The sequence below is a fragment of the Castor canadensis genome, chromosome 5, assembly GCF_047511655.1.
Source record: "Castor canadensis chromosome 5, mCasCan1.hap1v2, whole genome shotgun sequence".
In the NCBI taxonomy this organism is placed as follows: Eukaryota; Metazoa; Chordata; class Mammalia; order Rodentia; family Castoridae; genus Castor; species Castor canadensis.
This window is the reverse complement of record NC_133390.1, coordinates 88122858-88144110: the sequence shown is the minus strand read 5'-3', so window position 1 is coordinate 88144110 and position 21253 is coordinate 88122858. Positions and strand designations below refer to the sequence as shown.

Genomic DNA, 21253 nt, shown 5'->3' with positions numbered 1-21253 from the left:
AAGAGGAGTTTAGAGGTGGGGCAGCACAGTCAAGAATTATGTCCAAATTTCTGACTTGGTCATATTTACATTCATTGGGTCAGGGAAGTTCAAAGATTGAATAGTCTGGGGAGAACAGTATTGAGATATCTTTGGGATAAACTAGAAGTGATTACTATTGTCAGAAATAAAGTCCAGGGAAAAAATATCAGACTGAGCTGAAATTCTTGGCTATGTCATAAGTAGTGAGTAACTGAAGCTATGGTAGTATGTAAGGATACCAGGGGAGCTGTATAGGGGAGGAAGAGATCGAAGGCCAGACTGCAAACCTTTATGGGACAGAGGAAGCAAAGCATGCAAAGGAGAAGAGTAGTCAAAGAAGTAAGTGGACAATCAGGGAGAGAAAGTGTTGAGAAACTAAAAGAACAAATGTATTTAAAGAAGGAAGGAGTGGTTAATGATATCAGAAACAAAACTGGGTGCAGTGGCTCAAGCCTGTGATCCTGGCTACTCAGGAGGCAGAGTTGGGGAGGATTGTGGTTCCAGGTCAGTCTGGGCAAAAAGTTTGTGAGAGCCTGTCTCAACCAATAGCTGGATGCTGTGGCATGCACCTGTCATCTCAGCTATGTGGGAAAGCACAATAGTTTTATTGTGGTTTAGGCCAACCATGCTTTATTGAAAAGCATGACACTGTTTCAAAAATAACTAAAACAAAAAGGTTTGATAGAGTGCCTAGCAAACACAAAACCCTGAATTCAACCTCCAGTCCTTTTTGTAAAAAGGAAGAAAGGAAGGAATCAAAGAAGGAAGGAAAGAAGGAAGGAGGGACAGAAGGAAGGAAGGGAGGGAGGGAAGTGGGAGGAAGGGGAGGCCTCAGAAGAATCTCTGTGTTTACTATTTTTGTTGAACTTTTTTTATCTTTTGGACATTTCAATATCAATTCACTACACTAATGATGGGAAAAGCACGGGCTCAGGAATGAGACAACTATTACATCCTGACTTGTGTTCTTAGGAAATTCTCTTTCATTTTCTGAGCTGCATTATCTCATTCGCAAGTGGTATTATACTCTCCACATTACAAGGATGTTGTATGCATAGAAGCCTTTTGTGTAGAAGATCACGTATGTAAATTATGATGCACTGTATATACATTAGCTATTGTTCTGCATCTAAAGACAAATTACCTTCCTAGAGGAAGAATTGCCAGGATCTAACCTATTGTGAAAAAGGATGAAAACTTTTATACACTAATAGCCTTAGGTCTGAAATCCTGGAGAGCTTATTAGTGTTCATTAAGGCCCCTTGTAGTAAGTCCTTACTAACTCCTCTGAGCGCTTTGTACACTATAATGCTCTTTTAGTACAGTTTTCAGTTATTTCCCTCAAAAATGCCCACGTTTTCTCTTGTGAGTTCTTTTCTTCATACTTAGGTCTTCCATTTTAGAAAATAAATAATCTTACCCACCCCACTCACTGGCGTACTTTTAATCGCTGCTAATACTTGAGTGTAGTTTTCTAAAAGCTTCTACTTACTCCCCGGAACCCTATGACAAATCTTCTTAGAGGCTAATTAGGACTGACTTGAGCATACGTCAGCAGCCCTTTAAGTGTTCTCTTTGAAACGGCTCCAGTTAGTCCTTTTAAATGAACTTCAGAAAAGAACTCAAATTAATTTGCTCCTCAATGTCCTATGGTTCAGACATTGGATTTTTTTCCCCCTAGTGACTTGGTTAGCAATCAAAGTGCTGTTTTTCTACATTACGATTTTAACTCAACTTCTTGGGAGTGGAAGGATTCAATCATTTCTTCAAACTCCATAATTAGTTTTCATCTTTTACATTTTCTGCCTGCTTGCCCAAAATGCTCTCCCTTTTCATTGAAGCTAAGTCCTATTCCACTTGGGTTATGCTTTGAGGGCAGTATTTCTTATGAAGAGTCTTACCAGAAAGTCTAGGACAGGAGCACTTCTATGGGGATTAAATGGTTCATACATTTTGTGGTCCCCAGTGCAAAGTGAAAAGGCAGGGATCCTTGTTTATAAAATATTAGTGAGACTTTCAAGACAGCAGAACATGAAGTTAAACATGGCCTGATGGAGCTGCATGGAACAAATATCATGTGAGATCATCATACATTGTTGCAAATTGACAGTTTAGTTAACTTTGCAAATGTGGGCTTCCAGGCTTTAACTAAATATATGCCTTTAATAATCTACTTAATAGGCTCCTATCAGATATGCAAATTCTTAGTCTGTTTGGTAACTTTAGTAGCTAGGTTATATTACCTTTATGTGGATTGTTTGGCACCTTTTATTTTAGCCAATGCCTACTTTAACTTTGGGTTGTAAGAGTAATTGAAGCATTTCAAGAAAGTTGAATTCTCATATAGTCGTATTTTAATGATGACATTGAACCAGAACTCGCATTTATTGCAATTTCATTTGTTAACACACATACATTTATAGTGTTGAGAGCTTTTAAAGTCTAAAAACACTAGGAAGGCATAAACGTGGAAGAGTACCTAGCCTGGTAAAACCCTGGAAGTATTTCATGCATGTTTGGACGAAGCCTGTGGTATCTCAGTTGATTGTAAAATATATTTAATGCTAAATTTGATGGCATCATTACAGGGCCTTGTGTTCTTACATGCATACTTTTGGACCTTCTCCTCCTCCACCTGGGCTAGCCACCACTTAACCCGGCAGGAAGCTGAGTTTCTGTGCTTATCTGCTAGGCTGGGGGAGAGCGAGTGGTGTTGATTTTGCTGTATGTGGCCAATTATCTTGACCTTTATGATTGATCAAGCAGTGGAGGAACAAGGAGGCTGAGTCTCCCTCCCACTTTCATCTCCTTCTCAGGAGCACAGCACATTGCTGTGGTGTCAGTTTATGGTCTTATCTATCACTCCCCAGCAATGCACATCTTAAGACACTGTGATTAGCAACCTTAATTCTTAAAAATTGACTTTCCTTGTTAGAACTACAGAGCTGTCACCTAAAATATTTTTCCTACTGTTTGAAAGGGTATTATTTTAGTGCCCTGGAGAATAGAAAAAGTTTTCAACCCACCAGTGCAGGAGTTACTTTTATTTTAAAAAAATATTTTGGATGACTAAGCTAAGAATGACCCAAGTTCAGTGGTCTCCCAAGAATTTTTGCAACTGTGCTCTAAGTCCTTATCTGATAATCTATTAAAATGCATATATTCTGTATATATTTGGATATTAAGATCTGTCTCCTCCATATGTCCTAGAAATAAAGGCACCCTCTAATTCTCCTCTAATATGGAAGATGACTGCATTTAAACAAATACCTTTCCTTTGAAAAGGATTTCTGACTGAACCATCTAGATTTAATCATGTCTATTGAATATCATGTGTACCTTTCCTTATTTTTCATATCCCCATTCACTAAGCAAATAAAAGCATTTCTCTTTATTAATTCAGTATTCAAAATTGGCTATAATAATTTAGGAGAGGTACATAATTTTGTGATTCACTTAAAATCAGATTAAGATTTTTCCTCCAAAAGACTAAAACAGCATCATTTTTCCAAATGATCTCTATTCAATAGCTTCTTGACCGAGTTAAAATAGTCAGACCAGTTTAGATGTTTAGACACGGTCTGAATCACTATCTAGTGGGAATAGGTTTTGTTTTAAATCATTGAACTAACTGTTCCACTCTTTTAACAGAGTTGACTAAGCTAATTGGGCTTTACAGTAGTAATTTGGATATGGTATATTTTCTGTTTCATTTTCAAACATGTGCAATGAAGCCACATGTCCAGAAAATCTGAAGAAAGCACATAAACTCATGGTTCTTCACTGGACAGGAAAGGGTGTCATGTCATGATGTTCCCTGAACAAAAGCATTGGTGACAGCTGGTTTCAGAGAACTTCATCCTCATTCGTAACAGAAACTGCCCTTCCCAAGTCCCATTTTTCAGAGGAAAAAATTAGATATTGAGAAAACACTATATTAATATGTCAAGCAGCTTAGTCAGATAACTGTTTTGCTTGTTTTTGTGAGTTTCTAAATGTTCTCTGATTACTGGTCACTCAGGGCACATGCCTGGGTATTCAGCCTAAGCCAACAAAATTATTCTGCCAGTTACTGCTGGAATGCCAAGCTACTGTCATTCTGTTTGTGCCTGAAACTTGTCACCACTTCATGTGGAATAGAGCTTTTAGACAACACGGATGAGAAGTCAGATGTCATGCATTTAGCATGTTCAAGTCATAATCTTCCTTCATAGACATGTGGTGGGTACCTGATAGAGAATAGTGATAAACTAGAGAAAGTCATGTTCCTACAGAAGCTGTTGTTGTGTTTGCATTACTTGGGGATAATTTGGTGGTGGTGGTACTGGGGTTTGAACTCAAGACCTTACACTTGCAGGAGCCCTACCACTTGAAACATGCCCACAATCCTTTTTTGCTTTATTTTTCAGATGGGGTCTCATGTTTTTTTCCTAAGGCTGGGCTCAGACTATGATCCTCCTACCTATGTCTCCCAGTATCTGGGACCACAGTCATGTACCACTATTTTGGCTTGTTTGTTGAGATTGAATGTCACTAACTTTTTTTGCCCAAGGCTGGCCTCAAACCATGATCCTCCTGCTCTCTGCCTCCTGAGTGACTGGGATTACAGGTGTGAGCCACCATGCCCATCCTTAGAAGACAGCTCTTAATATGATCCTGAGCTATTAGCAAAGAACATAGCAGTGAAGCCAGAGGCACTGGAAGTTCTCTGCCCAAAAAAGTAAGTAATAATTATAAAAATGGCTCATAACTGAGTTTCTCATCCCTAAGACTATTGATTTTTTAAACTGGATAATTCCTTGTGCAGGGCTGGTCTGTGCACTACAGGAGGTTTAGCAGTAGCCATAGCCTCCACCCATTAGATGGCAGTAGTCCCCCCACTCTACCAGTTGTGATAATTAAAAGTGTCTCCAGACATTGCCAAATGTCTTCTGGGTTAGAACTCAAGGCTTTATGCTTACAAGGCAGGTGCTCTATCATTTGAGCCACACCTCCCCCTTAAACAGTATTTTACAGAAGAGGAAACTGAGGCTCAGCAAGGTGAAGTGACTTACCTAAAGTTTCACAAGTAGTCAGTCATGAACTTAGAACTCAAACTCGTGCAGGTCTGAAGCTTTATCAGGTACTCTTTTCATTATACCACCAAATAAACAGACATAGAATCACCAAACCAAGCTACCTTCTCTTGTCTTCTCTGTTTCCTCCGCTGTTCTCTGGGTTTGCTAAATTTTGCAGAAATGGAATTGAGTCAACATAATTGTTGGCCTACCAAGGGTAACTTGATGCTCAGTGTTTTAGTAAGACATCAGTTTCTCATTTGATAGTTCCACATCTGGAGTAAATCAGGTTACTGTCACTGTTGAGAGCTGCAGAGTTTTTCTAAGAAATCATCCTAGATTTCTGTGAGGTAAAGGAATATTTTTATTTCAACAAAGTTGTTGATCTAAAGTTTTCTTCAACTTAAATTTTCTTAACACCTCAAGGCCATATTAACAATTCATAATCAAAAGTGTATCCATTTTTATGTCTATGTTTCTAGGCAACTAAGAAGAGAAACTTTTGGAAAGTATTCCCAGATGCAAATTTAAAAAACATCTTTAACCAGGTTGCCAGTGGCTCACTCATACCTGTAATCCTAGCTGCTTGGGAGGCTGAGATTAAGGATCACAGTTTGAGACCAGTCTGGGCAAACAGTTCCACCTCATCTCCACAATAACCAGAGCAAAACAGACTGGAGGCATGGCTCAAGCAGTAGAGCACCTGCTTTGCAAGCACAAAGTCCTGATTCAAACCCCAGTCCCACCAAAAACGAAAACAAAAACAAAAAAAGAACCAAGAAACCTCACTAACTTCAAGAACTAACTTCAAGTTGGTCTGTGTTGGCATATGAGTGCACATTCCATAACCACTCTGTACTGAGGCTAATATTTAAATATTTATGCTTCTTTGGTTATGGTATCAGAAATAAGATGGAGTGTCTCCATTGGATATGCCATGAGATAAATTATGTTTTGGGAAAAATAAATAGATAGGTAGTGGCCTCTGAGGTTCACGTAGTATTAACAAATGTTTAGGTTCTAAGGAGCTTCATTTAGAATCTATTTTTAAGCCTAGAGAAGCAGAAAACCAACTCTATAGTGACTTAAAATTGTGATCCATTCCATTCAACAGGTATATCCAAAGAGAGATGTATAATACTGTTCTAATTTTCATTTGTGATCTTTCTCCTTTAAAAGGAAGATAGATAGGGTGACCTACTGACTTTGCTAAGGAAGCATTAGCTTCTGCTCTTAGAAGCTAGGGGCATTTTACAAGGCTCAAGAGTAATTGCAATTTGCTGATCCCTGAAAGTGAAGCAGACCCCAGTGCTACAAAAAAAAAAAAAAAAAAAAAAAGCGAAACAGAGTTATCATATAGTCCAGCAGTTCTACCACAGATGTGTACCCAAAAGTCTTGAACACAGGATTTGAGCAGGGCTTGTATGCAAAAGTGGGTGGCAGTGATAACCACAATAGTCAATAGTATACAATCCAAGCATCCATCAACAGATAAATAGATAAACTATGGCACCTGCATAAAATGAGATTTTATTTAGTCATAAAAAAGAATTAAGTTCTGATACATGCTGCAACATGAATGAATCATGAAAACATGGTCAGTGAAATAAGTCACGCACAAAGGAAGATACTGAATATTGATTCCATTCACATGAAATATCAAGAATAGGCAAATAGGAGGGGAGAATGGGAACCTATTGCTTAATGGATTCAGAGTTTCTGTTTGGAACTAGATAGTGGTCATTATGTACAACATATAAATGTAATTAATACCACTCAATTGTACACTTGAAAATGGTGACTGTACTGTTAACTTGGCAAGGTGATAAACATGTCAGTTAGCCTGGTTGAATCTTTCTATGATGTATACATAGATCAAAACTTCACATTGTACTCCATAAACATATATATGTATTGTTGTCAATGTAAAAATTAATAGAATAATTCAAAGATAATTAATATTAATTTTATATTAGATGTACTTATCAGAAAAAAAGAACTAGAGGAATAAAGGATTAAAAATCTCTAATACACAATCCATTTTCAACACCTTAAGGAAAAGCTCCATATCTCAACAAATTGCACCCAAAGAAAACAAACAGACAATTTATAGAAGATATATTAATGGCCAATAAACAGATAAGATATAGTCTTATGATCAACTTTTCTCCTAATAAAATTTTAAAAAACCAAGATGCCACTGTTTTTTCCCTAGGGGAAAAAAAGGGTAAGGCACCCTGCAAAATAGAAGACGAGGAGATGCCATCTCTTAAGTAGTATGAAAATGCTAAAGGTATCTATTAAATTTTTATTCATAGGCCTATCCTTTGGTGCAGTAACACAACTGTTAGCAGTTAATAGGAGAGTCATAGATACCTGTATGGTCCAGGATATTCATCATACAATGTAAATATCCAGCTATAGTGGACGTTATTTCTCCTGGACATTTCTAAGACAGGTGAATACTATACCACAATTGAAATGAGTGTTTTTACTCCACTTTACCTGTGTTTATAAGAGTGTTTCTAAGTTACATATTTTTTCATGATAGCTCTCAGATTTCTAATAAGCATTGTCTCACCATTCTCTACAGTCAAATAACATTATATTACTTAGTGCAGGTATGCAAATCTAACCATACTGTGTGCTATTTCTCCTCTTTCATTCTGTGCATTGTTGATGGCACATTTTACTTCTACATATGGTAAAACAATGTATTGTTTCTTGGTTTTATTGCAAGCAATCAACTATCCTGTAACGTGAATAAATACAGAAAAACAAAAAACAATATACTAAGGAGAATATTAAATGGCAAAATATTTAATGGAAAAATTTTCATACTATGTTGTTAAATGAGAAATCTTTCTATAGCTTATCTCAATTGGTTTTAAACACATACGATAGTAAAAACCTATATATCCAGGTTAATGATTCTCTTAAAGTACAGAGATTATAAATTATTTTTCTTGTTTTTTGTTTCTTTCATATTGTTATAGTTTGTGTAAATGTCCCTCCAAAGGCCCATGAGTTAAAGGACGGCACCCAACCTGTGGTACTACTGTACACAGGGTGAACCTCTAACAGGAAGGAGCCTAGTGTCCTTCGGTCATTGGGGACATGCCCGTCAAGGGAATATTGGGACTCTGGTCCTTTTTCTTTTGATTCCTGGCAATGAATTGAGCAGCTTTTGGATCCTCCAAGTGCTCCTTACATTGATGTGCTACCTCTCCACAAGCCCAAAAACAATGGGCAAATCAGTCGTGGTATGAAACCTCCAAAACTATGAACCAAAACAAAATATTTCTCTTCATAAATTGATATTTCAGGTATTTGTTGGTATTTGTTACAGTGGCAGAAAGCTGACTAGCCTAGATATATCGAAATTTTCTACAGTAAAGCTGTGTAATAAACAACATGCTACATAAAAATAAGTATCTACAAAATAAAAGTTGATGTGCTGAGAAGAACCTAAGATTGGTGGGGCCATTTAGCAGAGGTATGGGTAGTCATGAGGAGTGTCGAGTATGATGTGAATATTAGAGTGAGAATCAGAACAGGCCCTGTCTCCCTCCCATGCCACCCGGAAGACTTCCTGGCCTCTCTCTAAACTGGGAGGAAAGCACTGGCCTCCAGTAGATGCAGGTAACAAAGAGGCTAGGAGGCCCAATCCACATACAGAGGAGATCGGCCTTAGATGGGCATCTGGGCTCAGGTCTAAAGAAAAGTACATACACTGCTGATTCTACTGGTCAGCATTGTTTAAAAAAGCCCTGTGCCTACTATTGTCCATTAGCCACATTAGAGAGTATTTGTCCTTATCTCTTGGAAACATAAACTGTAACTTCCTGAGCTGTTCTGAAATCATGCATGCATAGGTTAACCATTAATGATTCTGTATAGTCATTATATTTTCAATGAAAAGTAAAGGATTTGTATTTAATAAAATCTATGAACTTGTTTAAATGGAAAACCTTATATGAATATGCAAAAGTTAAATCACAATTAGGTCTACATTTAATTAGTACCGTCATCGTTCAGTATCCATGCAAGATGGGTTCTAGAACCCTGGCAGACACCAAAATCTGCAGATGCTCAAATCCCTTTATATGCAGATGGCAAAGTGTTTTCATAAATCTACATATGTCCTCACATGTATTTCATGTCATCTTTAGATTATGTATAATATCTAATACAATGTGAATGTGCTGTGAATAGTTTTATATTGTCTTATTTAGGTAATAAGGACAAGAAAAAATACTCTGCACATGTTCAGTTCAGATGCAACTACCACAGGCTTAACTTTAGAGTACAGGATGAGACAAAAAGCAAATAATTCTCAACCAAGGAGTGCAGGAGAGAAAGTGGGCTTGTGAAACGGGGGAGGCTACAGCAGGATGTGTCTTGGCTCTTCACTCGAGTGCATTCAGTGGAGTACTCAAGTGTATGGCTAATTCAAATTGTGCTTCTGGGAACTTTTTTTTTTTTTTTGACAGAACTGGGATTTGAACTTAGGGCCTCATGCTTGCTAGGCAGGTGTTCTACCACTTAAGCTACTCAACCAACCCACTTTTGGGAACTTTCTGAAAAAAATTTTTTAATACTTTTAATCTGTAGTTGACTAAATCCGGGGATGCAGAACTGCAGACACAGAGGACTGACTACTTTTAATTTCAAAATTGTGGCTTTTGCCAAAAAAAAGGGAAGAGTTATAATTATAAGAAAAATAGTTTATGCTATCATATGCTACAGAATTATAAGCTTCTTGATATAAATGTACATTCTTTGTCTTTATATGTCTTATTTTCCCAATTATGTAAAGTAATATCTGTCCGAACATTTTAGGAAATACAGAAAAACAAAACTAGCAAACAAAAATGTTTGGCATTCCTTCTACTCAGAGATACGGCTGTAAATATTACAGAATATAGCACTTCAGACTTTTCTATATACAGTTAATCTCTATATTTTTTAAAGTATGTTTTTAAAAAGCCAATAGTCTTTAACATGCTTTACATATATTTTCTAGCTTGGCACATTTAAAAAATATTTATGTCATTAAATATTCTTTCTAGCATCATCTTTAATGGAACGTGGTTTTCTCCTTTTGGGTGTATTATACTGTATTAAACCAGTCTCATTATCAGACGTTGAGTTTGTTCTTACGATTACAAACAGGGTTGTCATAAATGTTCCTGAATCTTTGCACATCTGTGATTTCTCCTTAGGATAAATTTCTAGTAGTGCAATTAAAATTAAATTCCTACCATTAATTACTATGGTAAAGCATGAAGTGTTCAGACTTTTAATTCATACTGCAAAATTGCTCTCAAGAGAGGTACTACCAGCTTCTGGTCCCACCATAAGTACAGAGGCGTGCTCAACCTCACCATCACTACTACCATTCCAAAAAGAAGACAGATTGATAGGTGCAAAATAGAGTCTTATTATTATTGTTTGAATATGTATCTGCTACTGAAGATAAACTTTTTCATATGATTACTGATCACTTAAAATTGTCCTTTTAGAAATTTCCTATTCTTGCCCTTGATTCATTTTTCTTTTACCATGGTAATCTTTTTCTCACTGATTCATAAGAGCTTTTCCTAATTAGGAATATTACATGAAAGTCCATTTCTGATACTTTGAATCACCTATGAAATCTGGTAGAAGCAGGCAAATGGGGATATCTTTATGGGAAAGCATGATACTATCCCTGCAATGAAGTCAATCACATGTGTTCCTTCACTTAAAATAATGTGCAAATTACATTATTTCTCTTTACTGACTTTCACTTTAAGCACTGAATGTGATAATTTCAGCATTTTAGAGGCTAAAAATAACCCAAGACTCATGGGAGAAATTTAAAGGAACTAGTGCTATTTAACAAAAAAAAAAAAAAAAAAAAAAAAAAAAAAATATATATATATATATATATATAGGTCTGGGAGAAATGACAATAAACTCAAACTTCTACAAGGCAAAATCACTAATCTCTGACGAGGTCAGGTTAAAGTGAAGAACTTAAATTTTTCAGAAAAATGGAACTTAGGAAAAGTTACTTTTGAAGAGGATGAAAGATTTAAGCACATGTTATGTTCTAGAGAATTATAATGTATCCTTAGAGTTTTTTAAACAAGAGCATTAAGCCAGGGGTGGAGAGTAAGTCTTTTATTTTTGTGTCACCAGTGATTGGATACACCTGAGCCCAGTGGGACTGCCTCAGGCTCACCCAGGACCTCCAGTTAGCTAACACATTCAGTCACAGAGGTATCTCAACAGGTCAAAGAGAAAGTAGAGTGTCCTGGTACCGGCCATGTCACTTGGAGCACTGCAAATCATTAATTTATAAATTTTTGTTTCCGGTACTGGGGCTTGAACTCAGGGCCTTCACCTTGAGCAACTCCACCAGCCCTATTGTGTGTGTGTGTGTGTGTGTGTGTGTGTGTGTGTGTGTATGTAAAGGGTTTCTTGAGTCAGGGTCTCATGAACTATCTCCCCGGGCTGACTTTGAACGGAAATCCTTCTAATCTCTGCCTCCTGAGTAGCTAGGATAACAGGCTTCAGCCACCAGTACCTCGCTATAACTATATCTTTATGTAGAAATCACATAACATTGTATTTTGTGTGTGTGTGTTTATAGCACTAATGTGTTAGGCATAATCATTTTAAATGTAAGATGGTCTTTGGTAATTCTTCTTTAAAGCATTTTTAACATACCAGAAGATGCAAAATATCAAAGCACCTGGGCTTTAACCAACCTCTGACAGGCATTTATCATGGATTAACAAATTGGAAATGCTGAAAATCCCCTTATGGGGTTTGTTGATTTGCAGATTATTTACCTGAATATGTAATTGAGCAATACTGTGCCTGGTCTGCTAGTTGTGATTATGGGGCCACCCAGGGGATCAAATTAATACCAAAATTACTTAGCTTTTCATTAATCAATTATGGGCTTCGTTATTTAGGGAATATAGTGAGTTTGTGGCAGTTGAAAATCCACAAGAGCTTTAAAATTTTTATTAGATCTTCTGAAGGATTTTCCCAAAATGTGATTAATCATAGAGTTCTCTGACATGATAAGGAAGCAAAGCATACTATTTATAATTCTAAAAGAAATTACAGGTAATTTAACTCCAAAAGCAGTAGTAATTAGAATAGCAAGAGGTACCAAGACAAAACGAATTAAATCCTTTGGGCATCTTGTGGTCATTTTGGAGAAATTGTTACCTGCTTTAATCACTCGGATTGTATGTGTTGGGAACACAGTGGTGATTAAGGGATTGCTAGATGTATAATTTGACTCTGGATGTCAACAGGCTCACAACTCTAGATAGTAAATATTGCCCACTACTGACAAGGCTTCCATCACTAACAAAGTGGAGAAATCTTACATATAGAGACTTGGACTGAATTAGTATATTTGTGTTAATAAACTTCTTTGTGCAAGGGAACATTGTTGATTTGTCTTTAGTAGTTTAATTTTCTCTCTTTTATTTTTTCCAATTCTTTAATTCTCTCTAATCTAAACAGACTGAGATACACTGTTTTGGGTTTTTTTGTTTGTTTGTTTGTTTGTTGACAGCTTGTTTGCTTCAGAAAGACTAATCTTTCCTTTGGTTGACACCAATATAACAGGGAAAATGGAATGGATTAGATCATTCGAGACCCATAATGGATAGAATCTGTGCTAGGGAGAAAAATAAAAGGACTCACTCATGTTATAGATATACTTTGAGCCAAATAAGTGCCAGACACATTAGAGTAGCAGATACCCTTGGTATGTCATCTTACCAATTACACAGCCAACACCAAATAGTGCTAACTTCAACTCTTGGTCTTCACTGGGAATTTACAAGTTCAATGTTGGGTTTGAAGTTAATTAAGATAAGGTGAAACTATAGGAAAAACCAAAAGCCTTTTTCTCATATGTATTTACCAAACCTGAAACCCTATAAAAAATATGCTAAATATTGTGATGTAATTACCTTAATATAAATCACTTGCGTGACTCATTGTCACTCACTTCATTCTGGTCCAGTCCCTGAGCAACGTATTCATAGCCCAATAACCTCTGACAGCCATTGCTGTCCTTCTTTGGCAAGTGAAGGAGTTCCAGGAGTCCAAGAGGGGCTGGGGACTTATTGCCTGTAGCTGTAATGTGTTGTCCACCCAGGGAATTACTAGAAGCAGGGTCCCAAGAAAATGACAGGTCAGAATCAGAGTAATCAGCTGATGTTGGATTATTTTTCCAAGTAGAACTGAAGAGGCAGCTAATGTACAAAGTTAAAGAGACAAAGGCAAAAGTTGCTGCTGAATGAATAAGTGGGGAGATGGGCCTACGAAAGCTCCTGAGTCATCTTTGAACATCCACACAGCAGCTGTTGAGAGCTCCAGGAGCTTTTTTTGAGTGATGGTCAGAGGCAAACCACTTAAGTTTTTTGGCATTTCTAGTCATCCGACAATGCACATAACCAAAGCTCGGTACTTTTCCTCATTATCACTAATCTTATACTGTCTTTAAATCAGTTTTGAAACAAGTGAGCTCAAGACACTAGTCAGGTGTCTCCTGTCTAGTAGACATAGAGTATGAGAACCTCAGTGAGGAGGACACTTGCTAATGGGTTGAGAATGGCCTCTTAGCAACACCCTGCCCAGACCAGACAATTCCATGTCTGAGGCTCACAAAGGCTGTGTGACTTAACCCAAAGAAACTGGTAGAACTGTGAATGAGTTAAATCCAAGAGGGCTGATATTAAAGTACGGTTTAAAATCTTAAAGGGCCCCTCAGGTTAGCAGCTTCCTAAGCAACCAAAAACCTTCCTCTGTGTATTTCCAAAGCTGAGGCTTTTTCTATTGAGCATGAAAATCAGGCGAAAACACAATCAAGGATATCCCACCCAGAAAAATCTCTGTCCAATGTTTGCTACCTCCATTCCCATCACCACTGCATTCATAGAGACACATTTCCCAAGGAGAGTTGTCCAGTGAGTTAGGCAATCTGAAAACAAAAACTCCTCCTAGAAATTTCCATTAGTAGGAAGTCTTCTGTTGTCTGTGATAAAAACATAGAATTTGATGCTCTAGGAGCTGAATCAGCCCTATTCTAGTTCTATATAGGAGGATGGATAGAAGGCACAAATGGGGGGGTGGGGAAGGAATAATTTTTATACTTGGATTTGTTTAATTTCTCAAGAGACTGTTATTAATAGACTATACTTTTAGAAGTGAATTAACTTTATATAATGTTTAAGGAATATTGTATATGTAGGATCAAATGACGGGAAGGGATAGTTTTGCCAAAGGCGACTGTTATCAAGGTTCTGAAATTAATTGGATGCTTTAATTGAGGTAGATTACTAGCTAATGCTTGCTTGAATACAGTAATTCTCCTATTAAATTATCTTTGAATAATTACCTGAAATTTCTCAGCTGCAGGGACTGATGGCTATTTAATTGCACAGTGATGTTGCTATATAATTACTTAACAAGGTGTCCTGTAATAGTTTAATTCCCCTTTTACTGAAAAAAGTGGATGATAAAGTAACTACAAATACCCACTTTCATAAAAAATAAATTGCTGTAGGTTTTTTCCTGCAAAGATTATTTGTTATTTGAAAGTAAATTAAATTATTTCTAAATTTTTGATTTATAATCCAAGTATTGATGATGTTTTAAATAGAGTAGCTCCTTTCTAACGCAAAATGCATTGATAACATTTCAAAGGGTTGTAATTGTCATTTTTAATTTTTGCTTATCAAGAACATTCTGTGTCTCATCATTAAATATCCAAGAAACTACTTCTTTCTCTTCATTTTATTGCATATTTTATCTAAAGTTTCCAAATTAAGTATCTAGCCATTAGATGCATAATTAAATACTTTTAATATTGGCGATACGTCACTTAATAATAACTTGACAGAAAATTAAATGAGTTTTCTGGAATTATTTGGCAAACAATCTACAGAACAGGTAGCTTTCATGGAGACATCAACTTATGAACATTTAGAATACTGGAAAATACGTTATTGAAATACCAACAACAAATATCAACAGAGATCACTGTACTTTTGTCAGGTCATTCTAACTGACCCCTCTAATGTGCATCATCTAATTCTAAATTAAAAAATGGAGGACACGGTTTTTTTTTGTTTTCTTTTATTATTCATATGTGCATACAAGGCTTGGGTCATTTCTCCCCTCTGCCCCCACCCCCTCCCTTACCACCCACTCCGCCCCCTCCCTCTCCCCCCCACCCCCTCAATACCCAGCAGAAACTATTTTGCCCTTATTTCTAATTTTGTTGTAGAGAGAGTATAAGCAATAATAGGAAGGAACAAGGGTTTTTGCTGGTTGAGATAAGGATAGCTATACAGGGCATTGACTCTCATTGATTTCCTGTGCGTGGGTGTTACCTTCTAGGTTAATTCTTTTTGATCTAACCTTTTCTCTAGTTCCTGGTCCCCTTTTCCTATTGGCCTCAGTTGCTTTCACCATCTCTAGCAATAAAGGAAATGCAAATTAAAACCATGCTAAGATTCCACCTCACCCCTGTTAGAATAGCCATCATCAGCAACACCACCAACAACAGGTGTTGGAGAGGGTGCGGGGAAAAAGGAACCCTCTTACACTGTTGGTGGGAATGTAAACTAGTACAACCACTCTGGAAAAAAATTTGGAGGCTACTTAAAAAGCTAGACATCGATCTACCATTTGATCCAGCAATACCACTCTTGGGGATATACCCAAAAGACTGTGACACAGCTTACTCCAGAGGCACCTGCACACCCATGTTTATTGCGGCACTATTCACAATAGCCAAGTTATGGAAACAGCCAAGATGCCCCACCATTGACGAATGGATTAAGAAAATGTGGTATCTATACACAATGGAATTTTATGCAGCCATTAAGAAGAACGAAATGTTATCATTCGCTGGTAAATGGATGGAATTGGAGAACATCATTATGAATGAGGTTAGCCTGGCCCAAAAGACCAAAAATCGTATGTTCTCCCTCATATGTGGACATTAGATCAAGGGCAAACACAACAATGGGATTGGACTATGAGCAAATGATAAAAGTGAGAGCACACAAGGGAGAGGTGAGGATAGGTAAGACACCTAAAAAATTAGCTAGCATTTGTTGCCCTTAACGCAGAGGACACGGTTTTTGACAAGTTTCCTTTCTTATGTAACTTGAGGATAAGAAAATTGGTAAAAGAATCAAGAGTATAGCTGATTGGGATGTTAACTAAAAAAGAAAGCCAATTTGAGTGCATTGCCTGTCTTACCACACTAAGTATTTTTTCAGGATTTATACTTGAATGATTTTACATGGTACATATGAAAAAAATAACATGTGTTTTGAACTGGATGGCAACAAAACTTTGTTGGCAAAAATTAGAATTTAAAGTTATTTCAATAAATTAAAAGAGTGAGTTACATTAGCAAGATGAGCTTATACAAGTTCAAAGCAATTTCATTCATGTGTAAAGGATAGAGAGAAGAAGTCTGTTTCCAGCATGGCAGAAACTGTATGTAGTCATTGTGTGAAATTAGATAAATATGAGGCCTCACATTACTGAAATGTATAGATGGGAATGTAGACTATAGAAATCTCAGTTGAGACTAACTGGTGTCATTTAATTTTCATCTTTACTTTTATTTATTTATTTGTAGGTGCTTTTTATTTTATTTTTATTGTTATGCTGGGGGTGCATTATGACATTTACAAAAGTTCTTACAATATATCATAGCTGGATTCGCCCCTTCATTCTCCTTTATCTCTCCTCCTCCCGTTCCTGGAACAGTTTCAAGTCTCATTTTTCCATTTACATACATGTATACAGAATATTTCCTCTAACCTCCTTTCCTTATAACCCACTGATACCCATCCCCTAGACAGGACCTGTTTTTCCTTCCTGTTCTCTGTTTTTGTAAAAAAAAAAAAAAAAAAAAAGGACATTTTTGTTTGTTTAAGATAGCTATACAGGCTGAGGGGCGGGTATCCCGGTGGTGCATGGATCCGGTGCACCCGAGAGGCGGGGATCCCACCATGCATGGGTCTCGTGCGGGGCTGTGGCCTTGTGCAGCCCGAGGGGTGGAGAGCTCTGCAGAATGGAGCAATGGTTCTGCAGGCCTATTGGGCAGGGATTTGGCAGGCCGACTCTTCTTTTATTAGGTCATGGCCTTCCACGATCTAAGGGTTTAGAGTGCCGTATTTTTGGCTCTCCGTGGTGCTTTACCTCACCCAGAAGTGTCTCCAGCTTCTGGGCAAGGTCTCTGGTTCAGGAGCTCATGAGGTCTGCATCACCATCTTGGATCCTAAATCAATGACCTAATATTACAGCTCAAACTCCTAGAAAAACAAGAACAAGCAAATCCCCAAATAAACAGAAGGAAAGAAATAATTAAAATAAGGACTGAAATCAATGAAATATAAACAAACAAACAAAAAGAATCAATGAAACAAAAAGCCGGTTCATTGAAAAAATAAATAAAATTGACAGACCCCTGACAAACCTGACTAAAATGAGGAGAGAAAAAACCCAAATCAGTAAAATCAGAAATGCAAAAGGAGAGATAACAACAAACACCACGGAAATCCAGGAAATCATCAAAAACTACTTTGAGAGCCTATACCCTAATAAATTTGAAAATCTTGAAGAAATGGACAGATTTCTAGAAATTTACAACCACCCAAAACTGAACCAAGAAGATATTAATCACTTAAATAGATCTATAACACAAAAAGAAATTGAATCAGCAATCAAGAGCCTCCCAAAAAAGAAAAGTCCAGGACCTGATGGATTCACTGCTGAATTCTATCAGACATTTAAAGAAGAACTAATACCAACTCTCCTTAAACTGTTCCACAAAATAGAAAGGGAAGGAATGCTGCCTAACTCATTTTATGAAGCCAATATTACTCTCATCCCAAAACCGACAATGACACCTCCAAAAAGGAGAACTATAGGCCAATTTCCTTAATGAATATCGATGCAAAAATCCTTGATAAAATAATGGCAAACTGAATCCAACAACACATCAGAAATATCATCCACCATGACCAAGTCGGCTTCATCCCAGGGATGCAGGGGTGGTTCAACATATGAAAATCTATAAATGTAATAAACCACATTAACAGAAGCAAAGACAAAAACCACTTGATCATCTCAATAGATGCAGAAAAAGCCTTTGATAAGATCCAACACCATTTTATGGTAAAAGCTCTAAGAAAACTAGGAATAGAAGGAAAGTACCTCAACATTATAAAGGCTATATATGACAAACCTACAGCCAACATCATACCTAACGGTGAAAAACTGAAATCATTTCCCCTAAAATCAGGAATGAGACATGGGGCCCACTATCCCCACTCCTATTCAACATAGTACTGGAATTTCTAGCCAGAACAATTAGACAAGAAAAAGAAATAAAAGGAATACAAATAGGTAAAGAAACTGTCAAAATATTCTTATTTGCATATGATGTGATCCTATACCTTAAAGATCCAAAAAACTCTACCCAAAAACTCTTAGACACCGTAAACAGCTACAGTAAGGTGGCAGGATACAAAATAAACTTATAAAAATCATTAGCGTTTCTATACACCAACAACGAACAAACTGAGAAGGAATATATGGAAACAGTTCCATTCAAAATAGCCTCAAAAAATATCAAATACCTAGGAGTAAATTTAACAAAAGATGTGAATGAACTCTACAAGGAGAGTTACAAACTCCTGAAAAAAGAGATCGGGGAAAACTACAGAAGATGGAAAGATCTCCCGTGCTCATGAATTGGTAGAAGCAACATAGTAAAAATGGCTATACTACCAAAAGCAATCTACGTTTAATACAATTCCCATCAAAATCCCAATGACATTCACTACAGAGATTGAAAAATCTACCCTAAAGTTCACTTGGAAACATAAGAGACCGCAAATAGCCAAGGCAATACTCAGCATAAAAAGCAATGCTGGAGGTATCCAAATACCCGACTTCAAACTATATTACAAAGCAATAGCAATAAAAACAACATGGTACTGGCACAAAAACAGACATGAAGACCAGTGGAACAGAATAGAAGATCCAGATATGAATCCACATTACTATACCCACCTCATTTTTGACAAAGTTGCCAAAAACATACAATGGAGAAAAGACAGCCTCTTCAACAAATGTTGCTGGGAAAAGTGGTTACCTGTCTGAAAGAAACTGAAACTAGATCCATGTTTATCAACCTGTACTAGTATCAACTCAAAATGGATCAAAGACCTAAATATCAGACACAAAACTGAAGTTACTACAGGACAGAGCAGGAAACACTCTGGAACTAATAGGTATAGGCAAGGACTTCCTCAATAGAACCCCAGCAGCCCAGCAACTAAGAGGGAGGATGGACAAATGGGACTTCATAAAATTAAAAAGCTTCTGCACAACAAAATAAATGGTCTCTAAACTGTAGAGACCACCCACAGAGTGGGAGAAAATATTCACCAGCTATACATTATACAAGGAACTGATACCCAGAATATATAGGGAACTTAAGAAACTAAACTCTCCTAAAATCAATGAACCAATTAAAAAATGGGCAACTGAACTTAATAGAACTTTCTCAAAAGAAGAAATTCAAATGGCAGAAAAGCACATGAAAAAAATCCATTTCTAGCCATAAAGGAAATGCAAATCAAAAGCACACCAAGATTCCACCTCACCCCTGTTAGAACAGTCATCATCAAAATCACCACCAACAACATGTGCTGGAGAGGATGTGAGGGAAAAAAGAACCCTAATCCACTGCTGGTGGGAATGCAAGCTGGTACAACCACTCTGGAAAAAAATTTGGAGACTTCTTAAAAATCAAAACACAGACCTGCCATATGATCCAGCAATCCCACTCCTGGGGATATACCCTAAGGAATGCAACACAGGTTACTCCAGAGGCACCTGCACACCCATGTTTATTGCAGCGCTATTCACAATAGCCAAGTTATGGAAACAACCGAGATGCCCCACTATTAATGAATGGATCAGGAAAATGTGGCACTTGTACACAATGGAATTTTACTCAGACATAAAAAAAGATGAAATCTTATCATTTGCAGGTAAATGGATGGAACTGGAGAACATCATTCTGAGCGAGGTCAGCCAAGCTCAGAAGACCAAAAATCGTATGTTCTCCCTCATATGTGGACTTTAGATCTAGGGCAAATGCAGCAATGTGGTTGGACTGGGATCACATGACAAAGGGAGAGCACATATGGGTGATAAAGAAATAGGTAGAAAACCCAAAACATGAAAGCGTTTGATGTCCCCATTCCAGAGGAGCTAATACAGAAACCTTAAAGCTACAGAGGTTATCATGAGACGGGGCTCAGTAACCAGGGTAAACATCAGTTGGAGATGAATCAACATGGTTTGTAACACATGTACACAAAAGCTATGCTAGGAATATTTCTGCATAGCTATCCTTAACTCAACTAGCAAAAACATTTTGTCTTTCTTATTATGCTTGTCTCTTTTCTTCAACAAAACTAGCGATAAAGGCAGAACAGGACCTGTCTGGAACTGAGGAGGGAAGGGGGAAGAGTGTAGGGAGGGGGGCAGGGGTGAGAAATGACCCAAACAATGTATGCACATGTGAATAAAAGAACAATAAAAAAAATAAAGTCACACAGGCAGCATGTTAAAAAAAACAAAGATAGCTACACAGGGTGTTTCCATGTTTATATGTATTATAACCCTAACTGGTTCATCCCTCTATTTCTCTCCCTTTTATCTTAGTCACCTTCTTATGATGATTTCAACAGGTTTAAAAAATTGAATATTCATTCTTGTATAGGAAGTACATAGCTCAGAAGTATAATATATATATTAGAAGGGTTGGAAAAACAATGAACCTTTCAGTGTCTGCAAATTATTTGCCCTGGCTCCAGTATCAACAGTTTCATCCTGCTTATGGTATAGTTTTGGGGTCAGGTGAAAATAAGCCACAGAATGCCTCTTGCGCTTGTTGTGAGAGTGATATAAGAAATACAGATGACCCATCTTTTGATGAAGTTATCCTCAGATGTTACAGCTAAACTAGTGTACCAAGAAGTAGTCCCTTTCTTATGGGGACTATCGTCATTCTAGTACAAGAAGTACATCTACCATACTCACCTTCTTAC

General features: G+C 37.2%; 1 protein-coding gene across 1 annotated transcript in view; it reads right to left on the bottom strand.

Annotated features, from left to right (window-relative positions):
• Positions 1–17140, bottom strand: part of LOC141423462 (uncharacterized) — a 64984-nt gene extending 47844 nt beyond the window's left edge. The window contains exons 1-2 of the mRNA XM_074075241.1: positions 17070–17140; positions 13105–13351 (exon numbers count right to left, since the gene is read on the bottom strand). Coding sequence (XP_073931342.1) covers positions 13105–13351; positions 17070–17140 — 318 coding nt within the window. The remainder of the gene's footprint in view (positions 1–13104; positions 13352–17069) is intronic.
• Positions 17141–21253: the final 4113 nt, after the last annotated feature.